At 36.5% G+C, this 27,606-nt stretch overlaps 1 protein-coding gene across 1 annotated transcript; it reads right to left on the bottom strand.

Moving 5' to 3' along the window:
* Window positions 1-1,161: 1,161 nt before the first annotated feature.
* LOC130228395 (TNF receptor-associated factor 2) lies at window positions 1,162-26,634 on the bottom strand. Its single transcript, XM_056456823.1, has 11 exons — window positions 26,565-26,634; window positions 18,397-18,607; window positions 14,297-14,375; window positions 14,103-14,201; window positions 11,183-11,344; window positions 11,033-11,107; window positions 10,685-10,759; window positions 8,329-8,859; window positions 3,290-3,467; window positions 3,034-3,182; window positions 1,162-1,479 (listed from the first exon to the last, which is right to left on the bottom strand). Exons 2-11 carry the CDS (start codon window positions 18,582-18,584, stop codon window positions 1,261-1,263), a joined length of 1,755 nt encoding a protein of 584 aa, XP_056312798.1. The 5' UTR covers window positions 18,585-18,607; window positions 26,565-26,634; the 3' UTR covers window positions 1,162-1,260.
* Between the last annotated feature and the right edge of the window lie 972 nt (window positions 26,635-27,606).

Below are 27,606 nucleotides of genomic sequence, written 5' to 3'. Positions count from 1 at the left end.
GTAACGTAACGCATTACTTTTAAAAGTAACTAAGATATATCAACGTATTACTTTCTAAAGTAACTCAGAAGTAACGTAACGCATTACTTTCTAAAGTAGCTCAGAAGTATACTTTACTTCTGAGCTACTTTAGAAAGTAACGCATTACTTTCAAAAGTAACTAAGATATATCAACGCATTACTTTCAAAAGTAACTCAGAAGTAACATAAAGCATTACTTTCTAAAGTAACTCAGAAGTAACGTAACACATTACTTTCTAAAGTAACTCAGATGTAACGTAACACATTACTTTCAAAAATAACTCAGAAGTAACGTGACGCCACACATTACTTTCAAAAGTAACTCAGAAGTAACGTAACAAATACTTTCTAAAGTAACTCAAAAGTAGCGTAACACATTACTTTCAAAAGTAACTCAGAAGTAACGTAAAGCATTACTTTTTTTAAAGTAACTCAGAAGTAACGTAATGCATTACTTTCAAAAGTAACTCAGAAGTAACGTAACGCATTACTTTCAAAAGTAACTCAGAAGTAATGTAACGCCACACATTACTTTCAAAAGTAACTCAGAAGTAACTTAACGCATAACTTTCAAAAGTAACTCAGAAGCAACGTAACGCATTACTTCCAAAAGTAACTCAGATGTAACGTAACGCATTACTTTCTAAAGTTACTCAGATGTTACGTAACGCATTACTTTCTAGAGTAACTCAGAAGTAATGTAACGCATTACTTTTTAAAGTAACTCGGAAGTAACGTAACTCATTACTTTCTAAAGTAACTCAGAAGCAACATGACGCATTACTTTCTAAAGTAACTCAGAAGTAACGTAACACATTACTTTCTAAAGTAACTCAGAAGTTACGTAACACATTACTTTCTAAAGTCACTCAGAAGTAACGTAACACATTACTTTCTAAAGTAACTCAGAAGTTACGTAACACATTACTTTCTAAAGTAACTCAGATGTAACGTAACTCATTACTTTCAAAAGTAACTCAGATGTAACAACGCATTACTTTCAAAAATAACTCAGAATAACGTAATGCAACACATTACTTTTAAAAGTAACTCAGAAGTAACGTAGCACATTACTTTCCATAGAAAAAACTGAGCAACTTTTTTGGGGAGTAACTCAATATTATAATGCATTACTTTCACTATTACTTACTACTTCTCTCAACACTGTGTGTGAGCTGTTCGGGGTCACTCTAGTCCAAGCACACACATACACGCACACACACACATACACGCACACAGCTAGAGACCGGTCAGGTCCACGATGGCTTTGATGAAGATGGTGTCGTCCCGAATGTAGGAGTTCTTGCCCTCCAGCTTTGCGAGTGGGCAGAAGAGCGGGCAGCCGCTTGCGATGTTCATCTCGCTGACGGGTCGCTGGAACGAGGAGGACGTGATGTCGGGACGAAAGGCGTCGATGATGTGCTCGCGGTTACTCTGGTCCAGCAGCATCAGAGTCACCTGCGACAACACACACCAATATTATTTTAGTAAATCAAGAGTAAAACTACTGTTAGTAAAAACGTTCAGTTTATGGAAATAATGGTGGAGTGATGCGTGAAAAGAAAGCCCCGCCCCTACTCAATATTCTATTTGAGTTGGAAGTACATCAACAGAAATACGTTTAATAATTTTTCATTTACATTTTACATTTAAACATGTTTTTTACATTCTGACATCACCATACATGTATGTAAGTGTCAACAATTAGCTTCTTTTAGTTTTAGTCTTTAATGTTTTGTGATTTATTTATTTGCCATAATTCCACATAATTATTTACCATAATTTACACAGCCTTAAGCCATCCTTGGTGTATATGGAATATATATATATTCCTGACTCGTTCCTCGAAAACACCCAAAAGTGGCTCAATAATGTTTAGTTCTGGTGACTGTGCAGGCTGTAGGAGATGTTCAACTTCACTTTCATGTTCATCAAACCACTCAGTCACCAGTCTTGCTGTGTGTATTGGTGCATTATCATCCTGATACACGTCACCGCCTTCAGGATACAATGCTTAAACCACTGGGTGCACATGGTCCTCCGGAAAGGTTCTGTAGGCTTCGTAGTGACCCAGCACCTATCTAGCACAAGTATTAGGCCATAATATTGAAGCCCAAACCATCACTGATCCATTCCTGTGTTTCACTCTGGGCATGCAACAGTCTGGGTGGTACGCTTCTTTGGGGCTTCTCCACACTGTAATTCTCTCAGATGTGGGAAAGACAGTAAAGATGGACTTATCAGAGAACAATACTTGTTTTACATTGTCCACAGCTCAAGATTTTTCCTGCTGGCACCCACGTTTGGCATTGGAATGAGTGAGCAAAGGTCTTAACAACATCAGGCAGTCTGCAGAGAAACTTGGCCTTGGGCACCAGTTGACATTTTAGCACGAAAATGACCCAAAACACACAGCAAAACTAGTGAAAAAAATGGTTACCAGACAAGAACATTAATGTTTTGCAGTGGCCAGCCCAGAGTCCTGACTCAAACCCGATTGAAAAAACTAAAGAGGGAGTTAAAGATCAGGGTGATGGCAAGGAGACCCTCCAACCTGAAAGAGTTGAAGCTCATCGTTAATAATGAATGGTTAAAAATACCAGTGGGTATATGCAAAAAGCTTGGTAAATCCCTTTCAAATGACGTTTTGTAATATCGCCAGCTAAATTAGTTTTTAAAATAAATAATTTTATTAATATATATAAATATACATATACATACATATATACACACATATATATATATATATATATATATGTATATATACATATGTATACATGTATATATATACGTATGTATATATATATATATGTATATATATTTAATATATATTAAAAAAATTTTTGTTTACTGCAAATTAAAAAGCCATGCAATATTTATATTTGGAAATCTTAAAAGAGTCACATTAATATTATACTGTGTATATTCTGTATGCACGTTTAAATTTACAATTCCTTTCATAAAACCTAAGAACAGAATTTAACACATGCAATAAAGCAAACAGTGACGTGCCTTCTGGTTGAAGGGCCATTTGAGCAGCGCGTCGCTCATCCCTCTCATGACCACAAAAAACAGCGAGAGGTGCGTCCCGCGCCCCGTCCCGTCCCCGTTCAGGTAAATGCGCAGGCACATCTTATAGCCGTACTTACTTGTGTAAAACGCTGCACAAAACAAAGCAAAACATTAGGCACAATAAACCACTGACTGTGTGTTGATCAGTGTGAATGCTAAGTCAAATCATCATTTATTCCTATGGAGTTTTTTCTACCAGGTGAAAACATGGCAGGTGCTCGTCCAGCAATGGCGTCTTGTCTCTTTTTGGTGAAGTCTGAAATCCTCCAGATAAAGACGCCGTCAAACGTGGTTGCAGACATTTCTCTCAGTCGGCCCTCCATTTCTGCTACAGTCAGATCTTTAACACCAACCTGACGCTCCAGCTGACGCACCTGCAGGAGACAAACAGAGAAATAATCCAGGTGAGGCCTTCTGAGTAAGCATTCATGAGAGATTTATCATCTATAGCAAAGCCAAAAAACTAGGACGACATGCTAGGAAGATGCTAAAACATGTTAGTAACATTCTGGCAAACATAAAACAGAAATGTGCGCACATAAGGCAGGTGCTCGATCAAAAATAAACGTAGTAGCAAAAGATCAATTCAAGAGTTCACACTTAGCTGATGATTGATTATAAGTTTGTTTGGCATGCTGTCATAAGATCCTCGAGCCCGGGGCTCCCTCCCGTTGCAAGGTGAGAGGGGAGTTTGAGCTCAGGTAGATCTCGAGAACTCTCCTGCTGTAGTAGCTAATGAACAGATAGTGATTGCTCTTAAGAGATAACTACTTACTAGGAGCATGTCTATGGTGCTCATTTGGATTTGTCAGTTAACTTAAGTTGCATGTTTTTGGATGGTGGGAGGAAACCGGGGAACCCGGGGGAAACCCACATGAGCACGGGTTGAAAGTGCAAACTCCACACAGAAACGTCTGCTGGTTTGGTAAAGCCTGGAACCAGAGATGTTCATGCTGTGAGGCAACGGTGCTAAACACTGGGCCACCGTGTCACCCATCCAGAAAGGAGGAGGAGTAGGGGTGGAAGGGGGAATTCTTCAAAACGAAGACAGCGGTGGTATGTAACCCAGGGTATTTATAGTAGCTTAGGAGTCATCTGATTGGTGCATTAAGAATTAGATAATGCGGATCCAGCCGCTAGCAATCATAAGCACGTGATCCTCTCGAAATTAGTTTATAAATAAACTTCACAAAGAAAATTCGCACACTGCCACTTCAGCTCTCAAAAGTCCATTCTGGCAACATTTAAATACATTAGCAATGCATAAAAATATGCTAACAAATAAGAAAATTGTACAGTCAGCTAAAACAATCCACTTAAACAAGCAATATTCTAAAACATGCTAGCAACAAGTTAGGAATGATTAAAAAAAGATAGCAATGTGGTCAAATGTGGGAAGTTGTGTTAGTGAGGCCAGCGGGGGGCACTCGACCTGCGGTCTGTGTGAGTCTTAATGCCCCACTATAGTGAAGGGGACACCATACTGTCAGTGAGTGTCGTCTTTCAGATGAGACGTTAAACCAAAATTCTGACTCTCTGTGGTCATTGAAAATCCCATACACTTCTCATAAAAAGAGTAGGGTTGTAACCCCAGTGTCCTGGCCAAATTCCCTCCATTGGCCATTAACTATCATGGTCTCTCAGTCATCCATATCCACCAAATTGGCTGTATCACTGTCTCTCCACTCCATAGCTGGTGTGTGGTGAACGCACTGGCGCTGTTGTCCTGTGGCTGCAGTCACATCATCCAACTATGATCACATCATCCAACAACTATAACCAGCTCCCAGTCTGGCGTTTGGGAGCACTTTGGCTTCCCTGTAAGTTATGAGGGTGATGGCAAGAGATTGGTGGAAAAAAACAATGACATCTGCTATGACAGTAGGTTATTTTAGCGGTAATATTTGAGCATGTCAACTCATTTACACTGACATCACGGAATCAGTAACTGGAACTGGACGAAAACTGGAAACGCGCACTACGCAAGTATTCAGGCAGGCCATTCCTACAGATTCGAACAAGGCGAAACAAATCACTGAGGCGATCGGTACATTTATAGCTGTGGATATGAGACTTTGGGCCCTATCATACACCCGGCGCAATTGTTGTTTGCTAGTTTCAGCTTGGCGCAAGAGTCGTTATGATGTTTTGGGCCACGCTGTTTAAATAGCAAATGCATTTTTGCTCATATCTTTACAAATAAAAAAATATATATAAAATATTAAGGATATAAATAGGTTATAATAAGGATATATATATACAGGATATAAATATAAAGGATTCAAATATTACAAAACATATTATTTTCTAGCCTACATAAATATAAAACCCAGACTTTCATGCCTTCTTCATCTCGGGGGGCTTTTTCAGTTTATTCATAACAATTTGCTTTTGTATAATGTTATTATTATTAGCAGTATTATTTATTATATGCATATTCATATTTGTTTTATTAAAAACAAGCTTAGATTTGTCCACCTGTCAGGTTTTAGACCATATGGGTCATAGCATGTGTACTTGGATATAACTCAGTTGTTTGACCACACTTCATTCTTATTGTTCATTTGTTCGTTTGCTGGAAATTAAAACTGAATTTAGAAATAGTTTTGAAACAAATCTTTGCGCTTAACAAACGAAATTAATTATTCATAGGCTGATGGATTGTCTGTGCGTACAAGAAGTTTCCCTATCCACGAGAGTGAAAGTGAAAGTAAACAATGAGGAGGCTCATCTCTCATTCTCGCTGTAGATGCTCTGTTTAACTGTTTTCTCTCTAGTAAAGCAGATAATTCAGATCTAGTAAAGAAAGATAATTCAGTTTTTCCACTTGCAAAGTCCACCATGTAAATAGCTAATGCGCTATGGCGCGACACAACTGACTCTTAAAGGGAATGGGAGATGAGACTTTGTTTGGTTTATTCTCAAAACACACCTATAACTCATTAAGAGAATAAGCTCAACCCTGTTAGACCATGCGCCACGGTGCAAAGCGGATTTTTCCTTCCTTAAATTTGCAAAAGTGGATTCTGACACGCCCTTATTGCTTTTGCGCTTTGCACTTTGCGCATGGATCGTCAAAATAGAGCTCTTAATCAGTAGTGGAAATTTCGGGTTTCAAGAAAATGTTAAATGTAATAGAGCCCCGTTACATTATTTCTTCATAAGCCCATTTCAAACAGATAGTTCCAGCTTTCAGATCCACTAAAATGGCAGGTCAAGCAGATCTGTGCTGTCTGAAGAAAAGGTGGACACTCATCTTTCTGAAAATAAAAAATTACTTAAAAATGGATTGAAACAGTTCCATATAAAAACTAAATTGTTCTTTTCTTTTTATTTGTTTAACTACTACAATATTACATTTATTTTTTTAAAGCAGCTTTTTGGTTTTAAGTATTTATTTATTTATTTATTTATTTATTTATTTATTTATTTGTTTGTTTGTTTGTTTGTTTGTTTGTTTGTTTGTTTGTTTGTTTGTTTGTTTGTTTGTTTGTTTGTTTGACATGGACATCACAATTACACTGGACAACCAAGTCCATTTGTTTAAGTGTTTTAGCAAACTTGCTAATTCTCAACACCTGTCCACAGGAGGCTTAAAAATTGACAAAATGGAACTATAATAAAAAAAAAATATACACAACATTATAATTATTTACATAAAATTACTGGAGCAAAACCAAAGGCGACATGATCCAACAAACTAACAGTAGACTATTTGTGCAAACACTGCTGTTTTGCTTTTAACCACTTTTTAAGACCACTACTAAAAATATTTAGATTACTTTGTGATTTTAAGCTAACAGGTAAATCAATCCACAGTTTGGCTCCCTTTACAGATTGACAGATTGACCAAATGAGGTCTTACACTTTGGCACTAGACAGTCACCATTAGCAGTTGCCCGTGTGACTCTGTGAGAGGTTTGATGCCCACTGATTAGATCAGAAAACAGGATTGGAACATGATTATTTAAACATTTAAAAACCAATTTAAGATAATTAAATTTAATAAAACTATCAAAACTAAAAAGGTTATGTTTACATAAAACTTCACAATGATGCCATCGCATAGGCTTTAGGTCCATACTTTTAACTGCTTGTTTATATATTGAGTCAATAGGCTTCAATAGCCGCGTTTCCACTATCGCGCCTAAAGCGAGCGAGCCAGGGCGAGCCAAGGCCAGTCGCGTTTCCACTATCACTTCCGGGGCGTAATCGGGAAAAAGCGGGGCTTCCTTGGGGCCAGCGTCTGGCCTTTTTCGGCCCGCCGAATACCTTGGGCCAAGCAGGGCCAACTGGGGCTTCGGGGCGGGGTTACGTACAAAGGCGGAGTTTTCCTGTCAGGTAAAGAGGAGACAAGATGCTTTCTTCCCTTACATTTGTTTTGCTATTGTCGTTCTCGTCGCTCGGCTGCTCTTTTGCGCCTTGCAGCCAAAATCTGTGTTCGAAGTAAATGCCGCCGAACTCGAATGTCCTTATCCAGGGATCGCTGTCTGGCCTTACACCAACAGACCACAAACAGTAAAACAGTCGGTGTTCTCCATCTTCCAGCTCTCGTGGTGATGCCAGGTTGTGTTTGTGGTTATAATTTGAGTTTTTTGTTCCCGCTGAAGTGGGCGGGTTGTGTGACGGGTTGTGTGACGTTTGATTCGGGGGACGTTCTGGGGGTGGTGTTTGCGTGACGCGCTGCGAGCAACTAGCCCGACAGTGGAAACGCGACATGATTTCGGCCTCATTTCTCAACCTCCCGGGCTATTGGCCCGGCCTGGCCCGATTAAAGCCCTGGCTCGCACTGGCCCGATAGTGGAAATGCGGCTATTGTAGTTAAAGAGGCTTGTGACCAAGATGTAATGCAGTACGTCAAGTGAGACAATATCACTGTGTGCATGTATAATTTTGCATAAAGTATATAGAAAGATTTGTTTTATTTGCTGCTAAGCAGAAACCCCAGAAGTATAGCTTATATTATAGCTCCATCGCTGTTCAAAGTAAAATAAAAAAAAACAAGATCATACTTTTAGGATGTTAGTTTTAATACAATAAAAATTTAAATCAGAGAAATCCTCTGGCTTTTTTATTTTTTTGCTGTATCGAAAACATACCAAACCCTGACACCACTGTGTCGTATCGAACTGAACCGTGATTTTTGTGAACCGTTACACCCCTACTATCTATCCATCCATCAAGTTTGAATGTCTACGTGTGAATCTTGTCTGACGTACAGTACAGTACACGCACCTTGTTGCTGAGGGCCTCTATTTTGTCCTGGTCGAGTCTGTGCTGTCGGTTGCTGGCCTCCATGGTGGTGGCGAATCGCTCCACCTCTCGATTCAGCACACACACAACGTCCTCAAACGTACCGGCCTTCACCTCCAGCTCCTGACAGCGCCTGCCCAGGTCCGCCACCTTGGTCTTCTCGCTATGGAGCTGCAGTTCCAGCGCAGCGCCCACCGAGCTGGGCAGAGGAGTGAAGGAGGTGGGCAGCGTGGCGGTGGGTGCGGGTGGAGGCGGAGCGGAGGATGAAGAGGCCGAAGAGGAAGATGATGAGGACGGGACCCCCTGCACGGGAGCTCCACTTAACTGACTGACACGCGTCTCCAGGTCCCGCAGCGCCTGGTGCAGCTCGTGTGCTTTGTGGCCCGCCAGATCCAGGCTCTGGGGCTGCAGACCCTCCAGGCTGACCTTCATGCCCATGATGTAGTGCAGCAGCAGGTTCAGGTGCTCGTGGGCACAGGCACGCTCGTGCTCGTGAATTTTCTCCTTCTCCACCTTAAAGGGAAGGCAGGTGGAATAAAGGTCAGCTATGTGAACTATAAGTCTAAGCGTGCAAAATAACAGTTGTTTAGAGAACATATTTAATTTAATTTAATTTAATTTAATTTATTTAATTTAATTTTATTTTATTTTATTTTATTTTATTTTATTTTATTTTATTTTATTTTATTTTATTTTATTTAATTTAATTTAATTTAATTTAATTTAATTTAATTTAATTTAATTTAATTTTATTTTATTTTATATAATATAATATAATATAATATAATTTTATATAATATAATATAATATAATTTTATATAATATAATATAATATAATATAATTTAATATAATATAATAACAATATAATATAATTTAATATAATATAATTTAATATAATATAATATAATAACAATATAATATAATATAATTGAATATAATTTAATATAATATAATTTAATATAATATAATATAATTTAATATAATATAATATAATATAATATAATATAATATAATATAATATAATATAATATAATATAATATAATTGAATATAATATAATATAATTAAATATAATATAATATTTCTAATATTATACTATATTATTATTATATTATATTATATTAAATTATATTCAATTATATTATATTATATTGTTATTATATTATATTATATTATATTATATTAAATTATATTATATTATATTAAATTATATTATTTTATATTATATTATATTATGTTATATTGATCTTATATTAAATTATATTATATTATATTCAATTATATTCAATTATATTATATTATATTATATTATATTATATTGTTATTATATTATATTATATAAAATTATATTCTATTATATTGTTATTATATTATATATTATATTATATAAAATTATATATTATATTATATTATATTAAATTATATTATATTAAATTATATTAAATTATATTATATTATATTATATTATATTATATTATATTATATTATATTATATTAAATTATATTATATTATATTATATTGTTATTATATTATATTATATTATATTATATTATATTATATTATATTATATTATATTAAATTATATTATATTATATTATATTATATTATATTATATTGTTATTATATTATATTATATTATATTATATTATATTATATTATATTATATTATATTATATTATATTATATTATATTATATTATAAGGGGAATGCAAGTAATAAAATAAGTAGGTACACTCTAAAAAATACCCACAATTTACAGTAGCAGTATTTTGTGATTCATATTTTAATTAAATTTGTTTTGCATTTTGAGATGTTGATCTCTGCTCTGTCGTCTTTTGACGTTGAAATTTCAACTTTCAAATTTCAAATTTTAACAAAGTGATTTTTAATCGTTTGCAATAATATTAGAAATAATATAGAGAGAAATAAGTCAAAATAACAGAAAATGTGCTGCAGTTTATTACAAGGGTTTTGAAGAGTAATATACAACACCAACCCAGACACTATATCACTTTAAACTTGTTTATAAAAGTAACTTTTTCAAACTTTTCAAGGTTAAAAGTTGCTGGAAGAAAGATCAAGATCTCATAATGCATTTCAAAAGCATAAATAAATGGGTGGAAATGATCACAAAATATGGAGCCACCAACACAGACAATAGATGACTTTAAACTATTAAAAATGGTCATAAAAGTCACTTTTTCCAAGTTGGAAGTTGTTGGAAGAAAGATCAAGATGCCATAATGTAATTGAAATGCATAAATAAATGGGGGAAATAAAAACATGAATCACAAAATACAGAAAACTGCTAATTTAAAGATATAAATCTGTACTTACCAACATGTCACAGCCAACCACATGATATCTGCATGGAGTCCTGAATTTGCTGCAGAACTTAATGTGGTCAACATACTAAAAAAAGGCCAAAAGAGAAGAGAAAACTAATGAAAACCTCTACTATCTGAACACATTGCTTCTTAATGAAGTCAATAATGAGTGGTAATGTTCATATTCAGTGTTATTTAAAGTTGAAGTCAGAATTATTAGCCCTCCTGAATTATTAGACCCCCCCCGTATAATTTTCCCCCCAATTTCTGTTTAACAGAGAGAAGATTTTGAATAACAAATAAAAATTCACAGAAGAGCGAATCATTTTGACTTGAACTGTATTCCTGATTACCACACCTTTTCCCTGGGGATTTTCTTCTTCGCACATCCTTCACAAATCATAGGGTATTTGGGACAGATCTCATCATGGGCCTGTGAAAACACACCATTTTGTAACAGCTTTTTTCCCCTCCCCCTCCTCAAATGAATGCACCTTTCCTCTCTTACCTTGATGTTTTTGAAGTGAAACGGTTCTTTACAGTATTTGCAGTTGAGCGTTCTCTCGGGACACTCTCGTTCGTTGTGACGTTCCTGTTCGTTAAATCTAATGAGCTCTTTGCACAAGGGACAGGGCAGAATCATGAACTCACACTTCCCTTCGTGGCTTAACTACAACAAAAACAGTAATGACACAAATGAGCAAGCAGAAAATGACTGCATTTATGCATGTTAAAGGGATAGTTCAGCCAATAAAATCAGAATTGTTTCACCATTTACTAATTATCAAGCAGTTCTAAACCTTCATGAGTTTCTCTCTTCTGTTAAACACAAAATAAGTTACTTTGAAGAGAGCTGAAAACTTGTAAACATTGACATCCTTTGTTTTTTTCAAAGCTTTCTTCAGTGTATATATCCAACAGTAGAAAGAAATTCAAACAGGGTTGTAACAAATGAAGGGTGAGTAAATATTCATATTTGGGTGAACTAACCCTTTAAGTGTATAAGTAATCCGAATACTCTGTTCATTTACATTCATCCAAGTTCAAAAATCACCCTGATTGTATCATCATGCAGCATCAGCTCTTTATCCACAGTGTCTGACTCTGAACCCCTCCCCCTCTGAGAGCATACTCTGCTCTGATTGGTCAGGTGACATTAGTCTGTTCTGATTAGTCAAGTTACATTATTCTCCTCTGAATGGTCAGAGGGCCCTACTCTGCACTACTTGTTTAGAAGATCTGATTGTCCAGATGACCACATGCTGCTCTGACTGGTCAAATGGCCCTAATTTTCTATAATTGGTCAGATGACCACACTCTGCTCTGATTGGTTAGATGTCCACGTTCTGCTCTAATTGGTGACCCTACTCTGCTCTGATTGGTCAGATGACCATACTCTGCTCTGATTGGTTAGATGACCACATTCTGCTCTGATTGGTCAGATGACCACACTCTGCTCTGATTGGTCAGATGACCACACTCTGCTCTGATTGGTCAGATGACCACACTCTGCTCTGATTGGTTAGATGACCACATTCTGCTCTGATTGGTCAGATGACCAAACTCTTCTCTGATTGGTTAGATGACCACATTCTGCTCTGATTGGTCAGATGACCACACTCTGCTCTGATTGGTCAGATGACCACACTCTGCTCTGATTGGTTAGATGACCACATTCTGCTCTGATTGGTCAGATGACCAAACTCTTCTCTGATTGGTTAGATGACCACATTCTGCTCTGATTGGTCAGATGACCAAACTCTTCTCTGATTGGTTAGATGACCACATTTTGCTCTGGTTGATCAGATGACCACACTCTGCTCTAATTGGTTAGATGGCCCTACTCTGCTCTCATTAGTCAGATGACCACATTCTGCTCTGACTGGTGGCCCTGTTCTGCTCTGATTGGTCAGATGGCCCTAATCTGCTCAGATTAGTCAGATGACCACATTCTGCTCTGATTGGTGGCCCTGTCCTGCTCTGATTGGTCAGATGGCCCTACTCTGCTTTCATTAGTCAGATGACAACATTCTGCTCTGATTGGTCAGATGGCCCTAATCTGCTCTCATTGGTCAGATGACCACATTTTGCTCTAATTGGTGGCCCTGTTCTGCTCTGATTGGTCAGATGGCCCTAATCTGCTCTCATTAGTCAGATGACCACATTCTGCTCTGATTGGTGGCCCTGTCCTGCTCTGATTGGTCAGATGGCCCTACTCTGCTTTCATTAGTCAGATGACAACATTCTGCTCTGATTGGTCAGATGGCCCTAATCTGCTCTCATTAGTCAGATGACCACATTCTGCTCTGATTGGTGGCCCTGTCCTGCTCTGATTGGTCAGATGGCCCTACTCTGCTTTCATTAGTCAGATGACCACATTCTACTCTGATTGGTGGCCCTGTCCTGCTCTGATTGGTCAGATGGCCCTACTCTGCTCTCATTAGTCAGATGACTACATTCTGCTCTGACTAGTGGCCCTGTTCTGCTCTGATTGGTCAGATGGCCCTACTCTGCTCTCATTAGTCAGATGACCACATTCTGCTCTGATTGGTGGCTCTGATCGGTCAGATGGCCCTACTCTGCTCTCATTAGTCAGATGACCACATTCTGCTCTGATTGGTGGCTCTGATCGGTCAGATGGCCCTACTCTGCTCTCATTAGTCAGATGACCACATTCTGCTCTGATTGGTGGCTCTGATCGGTCAGATGGCCCTACTCTGCTCTCATTAGTCAGATGACCACATTCTGCTCTGATTGGTGGCTCTGATCGGTCAGATGGCCCTACTCTGCTCTCATTAGTCAGATGACCACATTCTGCTCTGATTGGTGGCTCTGATCGGTCAGATGGCCCTACTCTGCTCTCATTAGTCAGATGACCACATTCTGCTCTGATTGGTGGCTCTGATCGGTCAGATGGCCCTACTCTGCTCCCATTAGTCAGATGACCACATTCTGCTCTGATTGGTGGCTCTGATTGGTCAGATGGCCCTAATCTGCTCTCATTAGTCAGATGTTACAAAGAGCCCACTCTTTTTTTATTGGCAGGCCACATATGTATAAAAGCACACTGAATTTCAGCCCGTGTGCAGTGAACATTAACACTGACATCATTTTACAGTGTCAATTTATCATCCATGCAAAACAGGGTCTTCTTGACGTGTCAACATGCAAAAAAAAAACTCTTCCAGTCTCATCTATAACATTGCCACACACTGATGAAGACCAATGATCAATATCATGAAAATGTGCTAGAAATCTGCATAGGTGTGTGTAAGACGTGAGACTGGAATTACTGATGTCGCGTTTCAACATTGCTTTTTTCTTTTGGGAGACGATAACTCATTGAAGACCTTTAACATTAGCAACGAGCTACCTTATACCCTCTATGATTGGTAAAATCAAAACAAATCAATGTTAACAAACACAACCTCATAGTCTTTAATACTGCCTTTCCAGGAACAGCCCTCATTGAAGCACACGGCTGGAAGATTTTCAACTTCTCTTCTGGCTGCATTGTCGGGAAACGCCTGCAGGAAAACACATGGAAAGTGCACGCTCTGCAGTATAAGGTTTGGCTTTAAATCATATTTAAATGTTCACAACTCTTGATTTTTGTGCTTACGCAGCCTTGTTTGAGGATTGACGTGGGCTCTTCGAAGATGTCCTCTTTGATGCAGGCATTACATTTCTGTGGTCCAGATCTGAAATGACAACAGAACACACATGTGATAGTTTGACATCCACATTTTACATTTAATACACACTATTCAACAAATGAAGGGTGAGTAAATATTCAGATTTGGGTGAACTAACCCTTTAAGTGTATAAGTAATCCGAATACTCTGTTCGTTTACATTCATCCAAGGTCAAAAATCACCCTGATTGTATCATCATGCAGCATCAGCTCTTTATCCACAGTGTCTGACTCTGAACCCCTCCCCCTCTGAGAGCATACTCTGCTTTGATTGGTCAGGTGACATTAGTCTGTTCTGATTAGTGAAGTTACATTATTCTCCTCTAACACAGATGTGATAGTTTGACATCCACATTTTACCTTTAATACACACTATTCAGTGCTCAACGTGGTGAAGTTTGAGTGTTAAAATGTGTACGTTTATATACATTTACACAATATAAAATACAAAAAAAATCTATGCATACATCTCAAATATTTTATCAATTTTTTTGTTTTGTTTTAATTGGGTGGCATGGTGGCTCAGTGGTTAGCACTGTCGCCTCACAGCAAGATGGTCGCTAGTTTGACTCCCGGCTGGACCAGTTGAAATTTCTGTGTGGAGTTAGCATGTTCTCCACGTGTTGGCGTGGGTTTCCTCCAGGTGCTCCGGTTTCCCCCACAGTCCAAACACATGTGCTATAGGTGAATTGGATAAACTAAATCGGCTGTAGTGTATGTGTGTGTGTGAATGTGAGTGTGTATAGGTGTTTTCCAGTACTGGGTTGCGGCTGCAGGGGCATCCGCTGCGTAAAACAAATGCTGGATAAGTTCATAAGTGGTTCATTCCGCTGTGGCGACCCCTGATAAACAAAGGGACTAAACCAAGGTCTTGTTTCTAGTTCAAATCTACATTTCAAAGTGAAAACAAGATTTTTTACGTACCCCGCTGGCATTATTATAATTATTAATTAATATTTTTACTTGATCTAAGAATTTGTAGATATTTGGATTAGAAATGAGACAAAGCAAAGTAAGAAAAGCCTCTTTTGCATTGTGATCATTCAATTTCTGTACTTGAATACTGTAAGACTCCCCAGAAAACTGCATCCAACAGTGCTATTCAAACTGTCTTGTGAAACTATTCATGCTCAATAGTTATCACAGAAAAATAAAACATCGCAATATCAGATTTGTCCAATATCCTGCAGCAGTGCAACATATTTATTAATAAAATAATTCAATGCTCATCAATAGCCTTCATGATCTCTGATGTAATGGTTTAAATTTCTTGCATCAGAACTGAGTTTGATCCGCCAAACAAGCGCATGTGTTTTAGATCAGCGGTGTGAATTACCCAATCGGTGTTTAAAATTGCTGAAAATTCTTCGTTGCATCACAGTATATAGTAATAATAATCATAAATCTTCAATAATATTAATCTTTTTTATTGTGCTTGGATCAAATAAACACAGCCTCAGTCAGAGGAAGAGATGCTTTCAAAAACATTAAAAAACATATCTTTTATAAGGATTCACTTGGTGTCAGCATTTTAGGGCTGCACAATATATCACTTCAGCTTTAGCAATAGTTGACCAGGATTTATTTATATGGAATTTATATAATTTATGCAAAAAAAAAAAAATTTTGGCTCAATGGTTAGCACTGTTGCCTCACAGCAAGAAGGTCGCTGGTTCGAGTCCCAGATAGCAAAATTCACGTGGCTCAAATCTGGCCCACACCAGACACTTAAATCCGGCCCACACACCGCATGGAATGATGGTAATTGGGTGGTCCACTCCTGTTTGCCAGATATGGGCCACAATTAAGCCATGGCCATACCACATGGCAGCCAGAATTCAACAAAATGAACCAGAAGTGACCCTATTCTGGGCCACAGTTTGCTTTTATCCTGGCCCAGATCCAGCCTACACCTTACACTTGCTGGGTGTGGCAAAGTACAAAAATCCCAGCAAGCATTGCAGCATGAATACATTATAAAGCTTATTGATGCTCCAGTTTTCATTATTTGCTGTTGATTCAGCTGTTTATGTTGACGTTGTTGATTTTGCCACTTTTAGTGTCCTGTTTGTGAGTTTTGTTCATGTTGTTAATTGTCTGCGTTGTTGAGGTTTATACGCTGATTATTGATGTCTCTGTGAGCCGAAGTTGAACCATAGAATTTTTTAGCCTACAAACCTTCATAATTCTGTGGCATGTGCAAGCATGTTATTACGTTACTTCTAATAATGGATTAAACATTGGTTAACATCAGTGAATATATTATTTCATCACAGGTTGTGCCTCACTTAATTTTATAGATTTTTTTACTTGGCTTGTTTGCTGTAATAAATAACCTTTTCAAGCAAAGTTTTTAAAAGTTACAGCAGTCCAAATGTAAATTTATATTAAAAGGTTCAGGTCCAACTAAAGCAAACACTTTTCTCCATGATGGTGACTTTAGTCTATATGGTCCACATGTGTTTTGTAATAACGTGGCCACATTTGCCATATCTTCTCTGGGCCGCTTTAGGCTCACAGCCACATTAGCCAGAGCTAACTGTGCCAAATATTTGCTAGACGTGGCCCACATTTGTTTTAGAATATCTGGGCCACATTTGCCATATCTTCTCTGGGCCGCTATAGGCTCACAGCCACATTAGCCAGAGCTAACTGTGCCAAATATTTGCTAGACGTGGCCCACATTTGTTTTAGAATATCTGGGCCACATTTGCCATATCTTCTCTGGGCCGCTTTAGGCTCACAGTCACATTAGCCAGAGCTAACTGTGCCAAATATTTGCTAAAAGTGGCCCACATTTGTTTTAGGATAACTGGGCCACATTTGCCATATCTTCTCTGGGCCGCTTTAGGCTCACAGTCACATTAGCCAGAGCTAACTGTGCCAAATATTTGCTAAAAGTGGCCCACATTTGTTTTAGGATAACTGGGCCACATTTGCCATATCTTCTCTGGGCCGCTTTAGGCTCACAGTCACATTAGCCAGAGCTAACTGTGCCAAATATTTGCTAAAAGTGGCCCACATTTGTTTTAGGATAACTGGGCCACATTTGCCATATCTTCTCTGGGCCGCTTTAGGCTCACAACTGCAATAGCCAGAGCAAACTGTGCCAAATATTTGCTAAAAGTGGACCACATGTCTTATGATAACTGGGCCACATTTGCACTTTGCCACTTTAGGTTTAGACCCAGATTACCCTTAAATGACTATGCCACATTTTTGCCAACTGTGGCCCACATTTGTCCTCCATCACTTGGGCCAATATTATCATTTTTCACATGGGCCCCATTAGGTTTACCTTCAGATTACATTTGGCATAAGTGCCAAATCTTTGACTTAAATGGCCCATAAATGAATTTGAATCTTTGACCCCTCTCTGCCATTGTACAGGTGGGCCACTCCAGGCTCACATTCGTTGTGTCTGGGCCGAAGGAATACCACCAGTGCTGCATAACTGCCTAAAGTGGCCCACATTCGTATGCTATCTGGGGTCCCAGCTGCAGGGGCGCCGCTGGGCGATACAGGCCCTATGACAACATTCTGATGATGTTGTGGAAGAAAGTAATGAGTGGGGGGTGGTATGTATCATGGACGGATTTGAAAACCGAGTGAGGGGGTAGTTTGGGGCCTAAACATGATGTGGGAGAATCATCCTCACTTTACCCCTCTAGTGGCTCCCCTGATGTTTGGAGTTTGCATGTTCTCGCTGTGTTGGCGTGGGGTTCCTCCGGGTGCTCCGGTTTCCCCACAGTCCAAAAACGTGGTATAGGTGAATTGGGTAAGCTAAATTGGTTGTAGTGTATGTGTGTGAATGAGTGTGTATGGGTGTTTCCCAGTGATGGGTTGCAGCTGGAAGGGCATCCGTCGCGTAGAACATATACTGGAATAGTTGGCGGTTCATTCTTCTGTGGCGACCCCAGATTAATAAAGGAACCAAGCCAAATGAATGAATCAATTTCTGATGTAATGGTCTAAATTTCTTGCATGAGAACTTCTCACATGTGTTTTAGATCAGCGGTGTGAATTACCCAACAGTCCGGTTGAAGCAGTAAGAGCAAAAGCGATGGCCGCACTGAGCTTGGAACGGTCTCCTCAGAATGTTCTGACAGCAGTTGCATAAATGTTTATCTTCAAGTTTGTTGGCCAGAATCTTCTTCGGGAACCCTGGCTTGTTGTTCTCCATAGAGGACGGAGGAGAGGGTTCTTGAGCTGCCATGATCCCCTCTAAACCTTCCTGATCTGAACAAAAAGACAAAAACCACCATCACATGTACAGTTGATGTCAAGATTATTCGGCCACCTGTGAATTTTCGTTTCTTTTTCAAATATTTCCCAAATGATGTTTAACAGAGCAAGGAAATTTTCACAGTATTTCCTATAATGTTTTTTCTTCTGGAGAAAGTCTTATTTGTTTTATTTCGGCTAGAATAAAAGCAGATTTAATTTTATTAGCCCCATTATGCAATATTTTTTTCCCGATTACCTACAGAACAAACCATTGACTTGCCTAATTACCCTAACTTTCCCAATTAACCTAATTAAGCCTTTAAATGTGACTTTAAGCTGAATACAACAGGGTGGGCCATTTACATGGATACACCTTAACAAACTTATTGGGAATTTCACAAGAAAAACAATGGTGTGCTTGGTTTTAAACGTAACTTTATTCTTATTTACAGAATAGTTATTTACAAGCCCCCTCACATATACTAATGTGCCACAAACAGGACGTTAAAATCACCAACCATTCCCATTTTATTAAGGTGTATCCATATAAATAGCCCACTCTGTAGTATCTTAAAAAATATCTAGTCAAGTATTATGTGCTGTCATCATAGCGAAGGTAAAAGAAATGTATTAGAAATGAGCTATTAAAACTATCATGTTTAGAAATGTGTTGAAAAAACAGAGATTGGGGAAAAAATATACAGGGGGAGCTAATAATTCAGGGGGGCTAATAAATCTAACTTCAACTATAGATAAAACAGTCACACTTTACAATAAGCTTTCTTTAGTTAATGTTAATTAATGGTACTAAAATTGAACAATTCATAGTCTGACATTTACTGCACTGTTAACATGAACTAAGATCTATGTTTCCATCCACCTATATTTATGCGCATTTTGCATATGTGTAACGGAGGCCAGCTAGTAAGTGCTGTGCAGGTAAACCTCCTTTAGGGCACCCGACTCCCATGCAGAAGGTCGCTGGTTCGATACCAGCTCGGAGTAAGCTGGGTGGCGTAGGACCGGCGGGGTTACATTGGTGCCGTGACCCAGATGGGAGTAAGGTTTAGGGGGGTGAGTGTAACGGAGGCCAGCTAGTAAGTGCTGTGCAGGTAAACCTCACTCCTCTGACCTCTAAAGGTGCTCTAGTGACAGACGCTAGAGGCCATGGTCTTTAGCCTCCTTGGTAGAGCACCCGACTCCCATGCGGAAGGTTGCCGGTTCGATATCAGCTCGGAGCGGGTTGAGTGGCGTAGGACCGGTGGGGTTACACATGCGCATAATAAAGCGGTTGATGGAAACGCCATGATGTGCATAAAAAACTCATGCACATAACTGAGTAGGATAAACTCTTTATTTAATAACAAAAGATGCGCATAAACTACGATGGAAACACTTTTACCGCACAAACTTCAGTATGCGCAGTAAAAAAGGTCATGTGATTTTGTTATAAGAGATCATGTGATGAGGTAAATGTGCGCATACGGACAAACCAGCAGGCTGAGCACACTAAACCATCTGAACTGTTGTTTTGGTTATTCTAAAACACCTTACCGTTTAATTGCTAATGTTATTATATTATTAATGACCTCCAGAATCAAGAGCGTCTCTGCTCTGCGTCTGACACCTTCAAACGCCACCGCGCGTTCTCTGCGTGTCAGGATTGCCTTCTGAGGCACAAGTCATTTATTAGATGAAGAAAAGATTGACGCAGCTTCTCCTACCACGGTAAATTAAGTTTTTACTGTTTGATATTTGGCCCCATTTAATCAAGAAGTAACGATTTTGTTCGCTTTGACTCGTTGGATGGAAACGCTGCTTTATTCGCACGTTTTTAATGCGATAATCCAGTTTTGCACATAAAGTTCATTCACATTTTTGGATGGAAACATAGCTAGTGAAAGACTGTAAACTAATGGTGCTTTCACACTTGGTTCAATTGCCTGCACCGTACCCAAGTTCAATTGTCCCTCCTTGCCACCTTCTCAGCTGGTTTCTGTTCACACTGTCTTTTTTCCTTCTGAACCCAGGTACGCTTGCGTCATCGAGCTGCTGTTGTGTGTATGGCTGTTGTTAGATGACGGCCACGAAAGCGCCAAAATGGAAAGATGTACGCACATCACGGTCGTTCTGCTTTTACTGAATCGCTTGGTTTTGGACATATAGAAAACGACTTGCGTCTGTCTGAATGTTTTATAGACATTCAAAATGACACGCGATGTCTGCAGAAGCTGTTTTTGGAGGAGACAAGCAGACATTATCACTGTGATTGCCCTGAAACTATATGAAAACTAAAGCTTGTTGTACAGTTGACGGTTCACTTCCATTATTTGGTACGATCGCATTTATATCGGAAGTGAACCGGACCAGAGTTCGCGCAAACTGTTCCCCAGACCACCTCTTTCACTTAGGTACAGTTCGTGGGTGCGCACCCAAGTTCAGAAGTCAGCGTTCACACTAGCTTTACATATCGAACTCTGATGTCAAACGAATCCGGGTGTCGACCAAAAGTGCTAGTGTGAAAGCACCCTGAAAGCGCCTTAACACTAACAAAGATAAATAAATACAGTAATAAATGTATTGCTCATTGTTTGTTTGTGTTAGTAAATCCTAATTGCAGGAAGGCATACAGCTGCGGCTGGAAGTTAACAAGAATTATTTATATGATTTAAATGACCCATTTATTGACAAATATCGATATACCAACCATCACATTAATGGAAAAACAGTAATTATACCATGTATTATTCATATTATTTATTAAATGACCCATTAAATTCTGTTTTATTCAGTCCAGTTCATCTTTATTTGTATAGCACCTTTACAACGTAGATTGTATCAAAGCGGCTTCACACTGAAGTTGTAGTCAATTGAAACTGTGTCAGTCCAGTTTTCAGAGTTGAAATTCACACTGTAAATCCTAATGTTGTCTTTACTTAAGTAAAGTTGACTTAACTTAAAATTTAGCATTTTGGTACAGTTTGCATTTTGGTGATAGTGTTTTGGTGATAGTGTTTTGGTGATAGTGTTTTGGTGATAGTGTTTTGGTGATAGTGTTTTGGTGATAGTGTTTTTGTTTGCTATCACTTAAAAATATGAGTTAATTTAACTTATGTACCATAAAAATGCATAAACTTAAGATTTCAAGTTTAGTGAGCTCAAAATTAATCCTTTGAAAAAAATAGGTCATTTTCACAAATGTAGTCTTGATTGTAAAATTCTAATATGTGCAGCCTTTTAAGTGCAAGGTCTTTTTTTAAATCATAAAACAAATGGCTTAAGGTATAATTATTCATCATAATGTGAATAAATGGCTACTTATTTTTTGTTTAAAATTTTTTTAAACATTTTTTCATAGTATACACACACACATACATAGTATTACACACACGCATGCACACACATGCATATATATATATATATATATATATATATATATATATATATATATATATATATATATATATATATATATATATATATATATATATATATATATATATAGTAACAGAATGAAATGTCTGTCACTTTGTTATCCATGCAATAATGGAAATAATATTGCTGTTCTAATGGAACTACAGGGCACTAGAGGGCGCTGATCAGACACATGGAATGTATAATAAATGAGTGGGTGAATGAAGAAGAGATTCAGTTGCGGTAGAGCAGGCATGTCCAAGCTCGGTCCTGGAGGGCCGGTGTCCTGCAAAGTTTAGTTCCAACCCCAATCAGACACACCTGGGCTAGCTAATCAAGCACTAAAGCTACGGTCACACCGGGCTTTATGTGTGCGAAATTCTGTCGTGCGGCGCTGCGAAAAGGGGCGGGATTAAACAAGATGATTAGACATTAAAAAAAGCGAGTGATTGCTTCATGTTTTAAATTTCTGTCCAGAGAGGTCCTGTTTTGATCCTCGATTGGTCTCATGCAGTCAAGTGATGCGATTTAGCAGGTCAGAGTTCACCAAGCTTGAACTTTGCACCGCAGCAACTTGCGAAACTTAACGCATGACCCCGCGTTTCCGGTCTGACGTATTCGCGTGCGTATGAATGGAAGTCTATGGGAAGAAAAGTCAAGTGTGACCGCACCTTTACTAGGCTTTCTAGAAACATCCGTGCAGGTGTGTTGAGGCAAGTTGGAGCTAAAATCTGCAGGACACCGGCCCACCAGGACCGAGTTTGGACACCCCTGCGGTAGAGGGAAGGTAAAGTCTAGATCGGATACGCGGCCGGCCGGAAGTGCGATATGCACATCAATTATAATAGCATTTTTATGACACTGTAAAACAATAATTAATATTTTTACAGTACTGTGACGGTTGGGTTTAGGGTTGGGGTGGGGGTAGACGTTAATAAAATACAATAACTGGGAAATTTAATAAATATTATAAATAATTATCGTTAACTTCCGGCCGCATCCATATCCGATTTAGCAACAACCTAGAGAGAATGCATGGTTCTCTGGAGCTACTTCAAACAGTTTGTATTGCGAAGTCCTAGTTGGGAAACCTTGCATTTTAAGCTCAGCCTAAGGACTTCTTATTGTCCAGATAATGCCGAGTTCAGACTGCATGATTTTAGCCCCGATTTTGACTCGCCGACCAGTTTTGAGAAATCACAGACAAATGCCTGAAATCACAGGCAAATCGGTGCTCGTGTACGCGAGTGACAATCGCACAGTGTGAACTATCAAAGACGCCATCTGAGAGAATCGCAGATGAGTCGCTGACGCCCGTAAGATATTTGGCATGCTAAATATCTGGAGCTGTCGGCGATTCAAATCATGCCGTGTGAAATGAGTTTTGACTCTAAATAACATTGCCGATCGCCTACAGCCAATGAGAGAGCAGCAATCACTAGTGTGGGTACCTGCAGGCCAGCAGGAGGTCGAGGGAGAAGTTAAAAGCGCTCATTTTCAGTTTATTTGGACCAAAGAAATGGAGGAAAAACTAGTGTAAATTTAGCAGGAGCACTGTGTCTGTTTGACGAGTCATCTGAGCAATATCACAACCGTCTCAAAAAAGAAAGCTGAGGAGAAATTGATAATTCCCTTCAAACCCAGGTGAGCAAATATGTACATTTTCTACCCCATTAAAGGCTTCTTTCTTATTATGTAGTTGATAACAAAATATATACTACGTGACCTCGCGGTGTTTCCATGTCACTTCTCGCGTGTTTGGTTGTGAGACGTAGTTTGGACAAAGTTGTCGGCGATTCTTCCTATTTTAAAGTCCTGCAGTGTGAGACCCCCTGTCGCCGATCCATCTTGCAGTGTAAACAAAGCACGACGGAACGCTAGCCCAGATAGTCATGCAGTGTGAAAACATCCGTGACATGATTACTTTGAAAACTTTGAACTCGGCATAGCTGTCTGCTGTCTGAATAAGATTTGACGTTTTGGATACCATCATTATGAAGTTTCATTCCTCAATTATCTGCAAGTCGTTAAATCAACGCAAAAAAGTAGATCAACATATTTCAACGGACTCAATGTTTTTTTTTTACTCCGAATCAGTGACCATTTTTTTGTTTTTTCTATGCATATATATATATATTTTATTTCTTGGGTGGAATATATGTTGAATTAAAGAGTAATGTACCCAAAATAAAGTTAAGAAACCCCCATTATCTTTGAAACTTCTCTCAAAAAAAACAAAAAAAAATTGTCTTAGCTGTTGGATGATGGTCTTGTCCTTAAGTTAAGCATAAAAAATAAATAAATAAATAGATGAAATTAAATAGGCATTGGCACATAAGATGTAAAATTAAACACAAAATAAACACACTGTCACATTTTTTTGGTTCATAAGTATAATTTGTACAGTTAATTAAATAAATATAATATGATAATGGCATAATAATAAATAACAAAATAATAAATAATATAATGATTAATAATAATATAATTTAAACTTTAAAATGTATATTCAATATCCATGTGCTTATTTATAAGGTTTTTATTTATGATGAAAAAAGTGTTATGCTGTTATTATATTATATTTATATGTTTTACTGTACAAATTATACTTGGAAATATAAAACATGGAACAATGTGTTTAATATGTTATCTAAAATCAAGCACAAAATGAAACACAAAATAAACACAATGGGCCATAGTTTATGGTTCGTAAGTATAATTTGTACAGTAAAATAAATAAATATAATAACATAACAATATGTCAATAAATAATATAGTAATTAATAGTAATATAATTCAAACTTAAAAATAATATCTCATTAATTTTAGGTATTTATTTATGATGAACAAAAAAAACATTTTATCGCTCTAAAATTAAATATAAGATCTAAAATTAAATATAAGATGTAAAAAGAAGCACAAAATATACAAGGTAAGGTATTTATTTATGATGAAAAAAGTATTATGCTGTTATTATATTATATTTATATGTTTTACTGTACAAATTATACTTACAAACATAAAACATGGAACAATGTGTTCAATATGTTATCTAAAATCAAGCACAAAATAAACACATTGAGCCATAGTTTATGGTTCGAAAGTATAATTTGTACAGTAAATTAAATAAATAAATATAATAACATAACAATATATCAATAAATAATATAGTAATTAATAGTAATATAATTCAAACTTTTAAAAATAATATTCATTAATTTTAGGTATTTATTTATGATGAACAAAAAAACAACATTTTATCGCTGTAAAATTAAATATAAGATCTAAAATTAAATATAAGATGTAAAATTGAAAATATAATATCTAAAATTGAAAATATAATATCTAAAATTTAAAATATAATATCTAAAATTAAATATAAGATCTAAAATTAAAAATATAATAATATAATATCTAAAATTAAATATAAGATGTAAAATTAAAAATATAATAATATAATATCTAAAATTAAATATAAGATGTAAAATTAAAAATATAATAATATAATATCTAAAATTAAATATAAGATTAAAATTAAAAATATGATAATATAATATCTAAAATTAAATATAAGCTGTAAAATGAAGCACAAAATATACACATTGAGCCATAGTTTATGGTTCATAAGTATAATTTGTACAGTAAAATAAATAAATAAATAAATATAATAACAATATAATAATAAATAATATAGTAATTAATAATAATTTGATATAAACTTTAAAAATAATATTTCATAAATTTTATGTATTTATTTATGATTTAAAAAAACATTTTATTGCTGTAAATTATCATTAGCCTAATTATTAATCCACAAAATTAAATATAAAGTCTAAAATTAAATATAAGATGGTCAAATGGATCACAAAATAAACACATTGAGTCATAGTTTATGATTTGCAGGCATAATTTGTACATTAAAATAAATAAATATGATATAACTACAAGACCAAATGAATACTACTAATAATAAATCAATTATTGTATGGCTTAATATGCATCATATCATGAGATTGTCACTATTTGCACATAGTAAAATACAAACCTCTCATCTAAAGTAACCTGATCAACATTATTAAACTCTAAAAGCTTTAATAACTGGCAGTCAGCGGGTCTCCAAACCCGAAACCCAGTCTCTTTGTTTCTGTTTCAGTTTTGCTTGATGTCCTATACAGTATGTTTCCACACAAACATGCACGCGCAAATGCTACATACATAATAATGTACAGTAGTGTAAAACATCCACTCGAAAACACCACAAGCTTTTCCATGCATGTCCGACAGCACTTTTTTTTTGGCCAGATATCGACCATGCATCTCGTCGATATACATCATCATACAGTCAGCTGACAATCGCACATCTCATCTTTTTCCCTCTGTTGCTAAGCAAATGCAACATCTTTTCTGGCGGTTGTTGCGTCCGTTCTGTGCCGCCACGCCTCTTTTACATGCATTAAAGAGATATGGCGAGCCTGACAATCAACGTAGATGCGATAAAAATGAGAAAGGAAGCATGCATTTTGAGGGAGAGCAATGCACGGATGAACAGACTTACCGCACAGCGCCGGGATTTTCCGTTCATTTGCTCGGTTGCGCTTTGCTTGTGCTGGACGGAGGCTGCTGTGTTTTGGTGGTCGACATTGTTGAGAGGAGCGCGTGCTCTTTCACTGGATTACGTCATAATGTGTGCGTGCACTGGGCTTTTGGATCTCTGAGGCAGTTTTTTTTTCTAACAGGAGGACTGTCTATAATGATAAGCTGCTGAGATGCAGGATAGCCTATAATGGTTGAATGAAAGTAGGCCTATATAATGATTAAATGTGTACTATCAGTTTAAATAATATTCATGTTTTTACATTTATTTATTTATCTATTAATTAATTTATCTGTTTATTTATTTATCTATTAATTTATTTATCTGTTTATTTATTTATCTATTAATTTATTTATCTGTTTATTTATTTATCTATTAATTTATTTATCTGTTTATTTATTTATCTATTTATTTATCTGTTTATTTATTTATCTATTAATTTATTTATCTGTTTATTTATTTATCTATTAATTTATTTATCTGTTTATTTATTTATCTATTAATTTATTTATCTGTTTATTTATTTATCTATTAATTTATTTATCTGTTTATTTATTTATCTGTTTATTTATTTATCTATTAATTTATTTATCTATTTATTTATTTATCTATTAATTCATTTATCTATTAATTTATTTATCTGTTTATTTATTTATCTATTAATTTATTTATCTGTTTATTTATTTATCTATTAATTTATTTATCTGTTTATTTATTTATCTATTAATTTATTTATCTGTTTATTTATTTATCTATTAATTTATTTTTCTATTAATTTATTTATCTGTTTATTTATTTATCTATTAATTTATTTATCTGTTTATTTATTTATCTATTAATTTATTTACCTGTTTATTTATTTATTTATCTATTTATTTATTTGTATGTTTATTTATTTATTTGAGTGCATAATGTAATTACATAATAGTCATACCAAAAATGTAATATTGACATATATGTTATCGTTAAATCTACTGTACAACATCATATTTTTTAAAAAATG

The sequence above is a fragment of the Danio aesculapii genome, chromosome 5 (assembly GCF_903798145.1).
Source record: "Danio aesculapii chromosome 5, fDanAes4.1, whole genome shotgun sequence".
In the NCBI taxonomy this organism is placed as follows: domain Eukaryota; kingdom Metazoa; phylum Chordata; class Actinopteri; order Cypriniformes; family Danionidae; genus Danio; species Danio aesculapii.
The sequence above is the reverse complement of the archived record's forward strand: the minus strand, read 5'-3'. Positions and strand labels throughout refer to the sequence as shown.

Coding starts and splice junctions, on each gene's coding strand:
- LOC130228395 (XM_056456823.1), bottom strand. CDS start 18,584: ATGGCAGCTCAAGAACCCTCTCCTCCGTCCTCTATGGAGAACAACAAG. Junction 14,202..14,296: donor CAATCCTCAAACAAGGCTGC/GTAAGCACAAAA, acceptor GTTTTCCTGCAG/GCGTTTCCCGACAATGCAGC. Junction 11,345..14,102: donor GCAGTATTAAAGACTATGAG/GTTGTGTTTGTT, acceptor TTTTTGTTGTAG/TTAAGCCACGAAGGGAAGTG.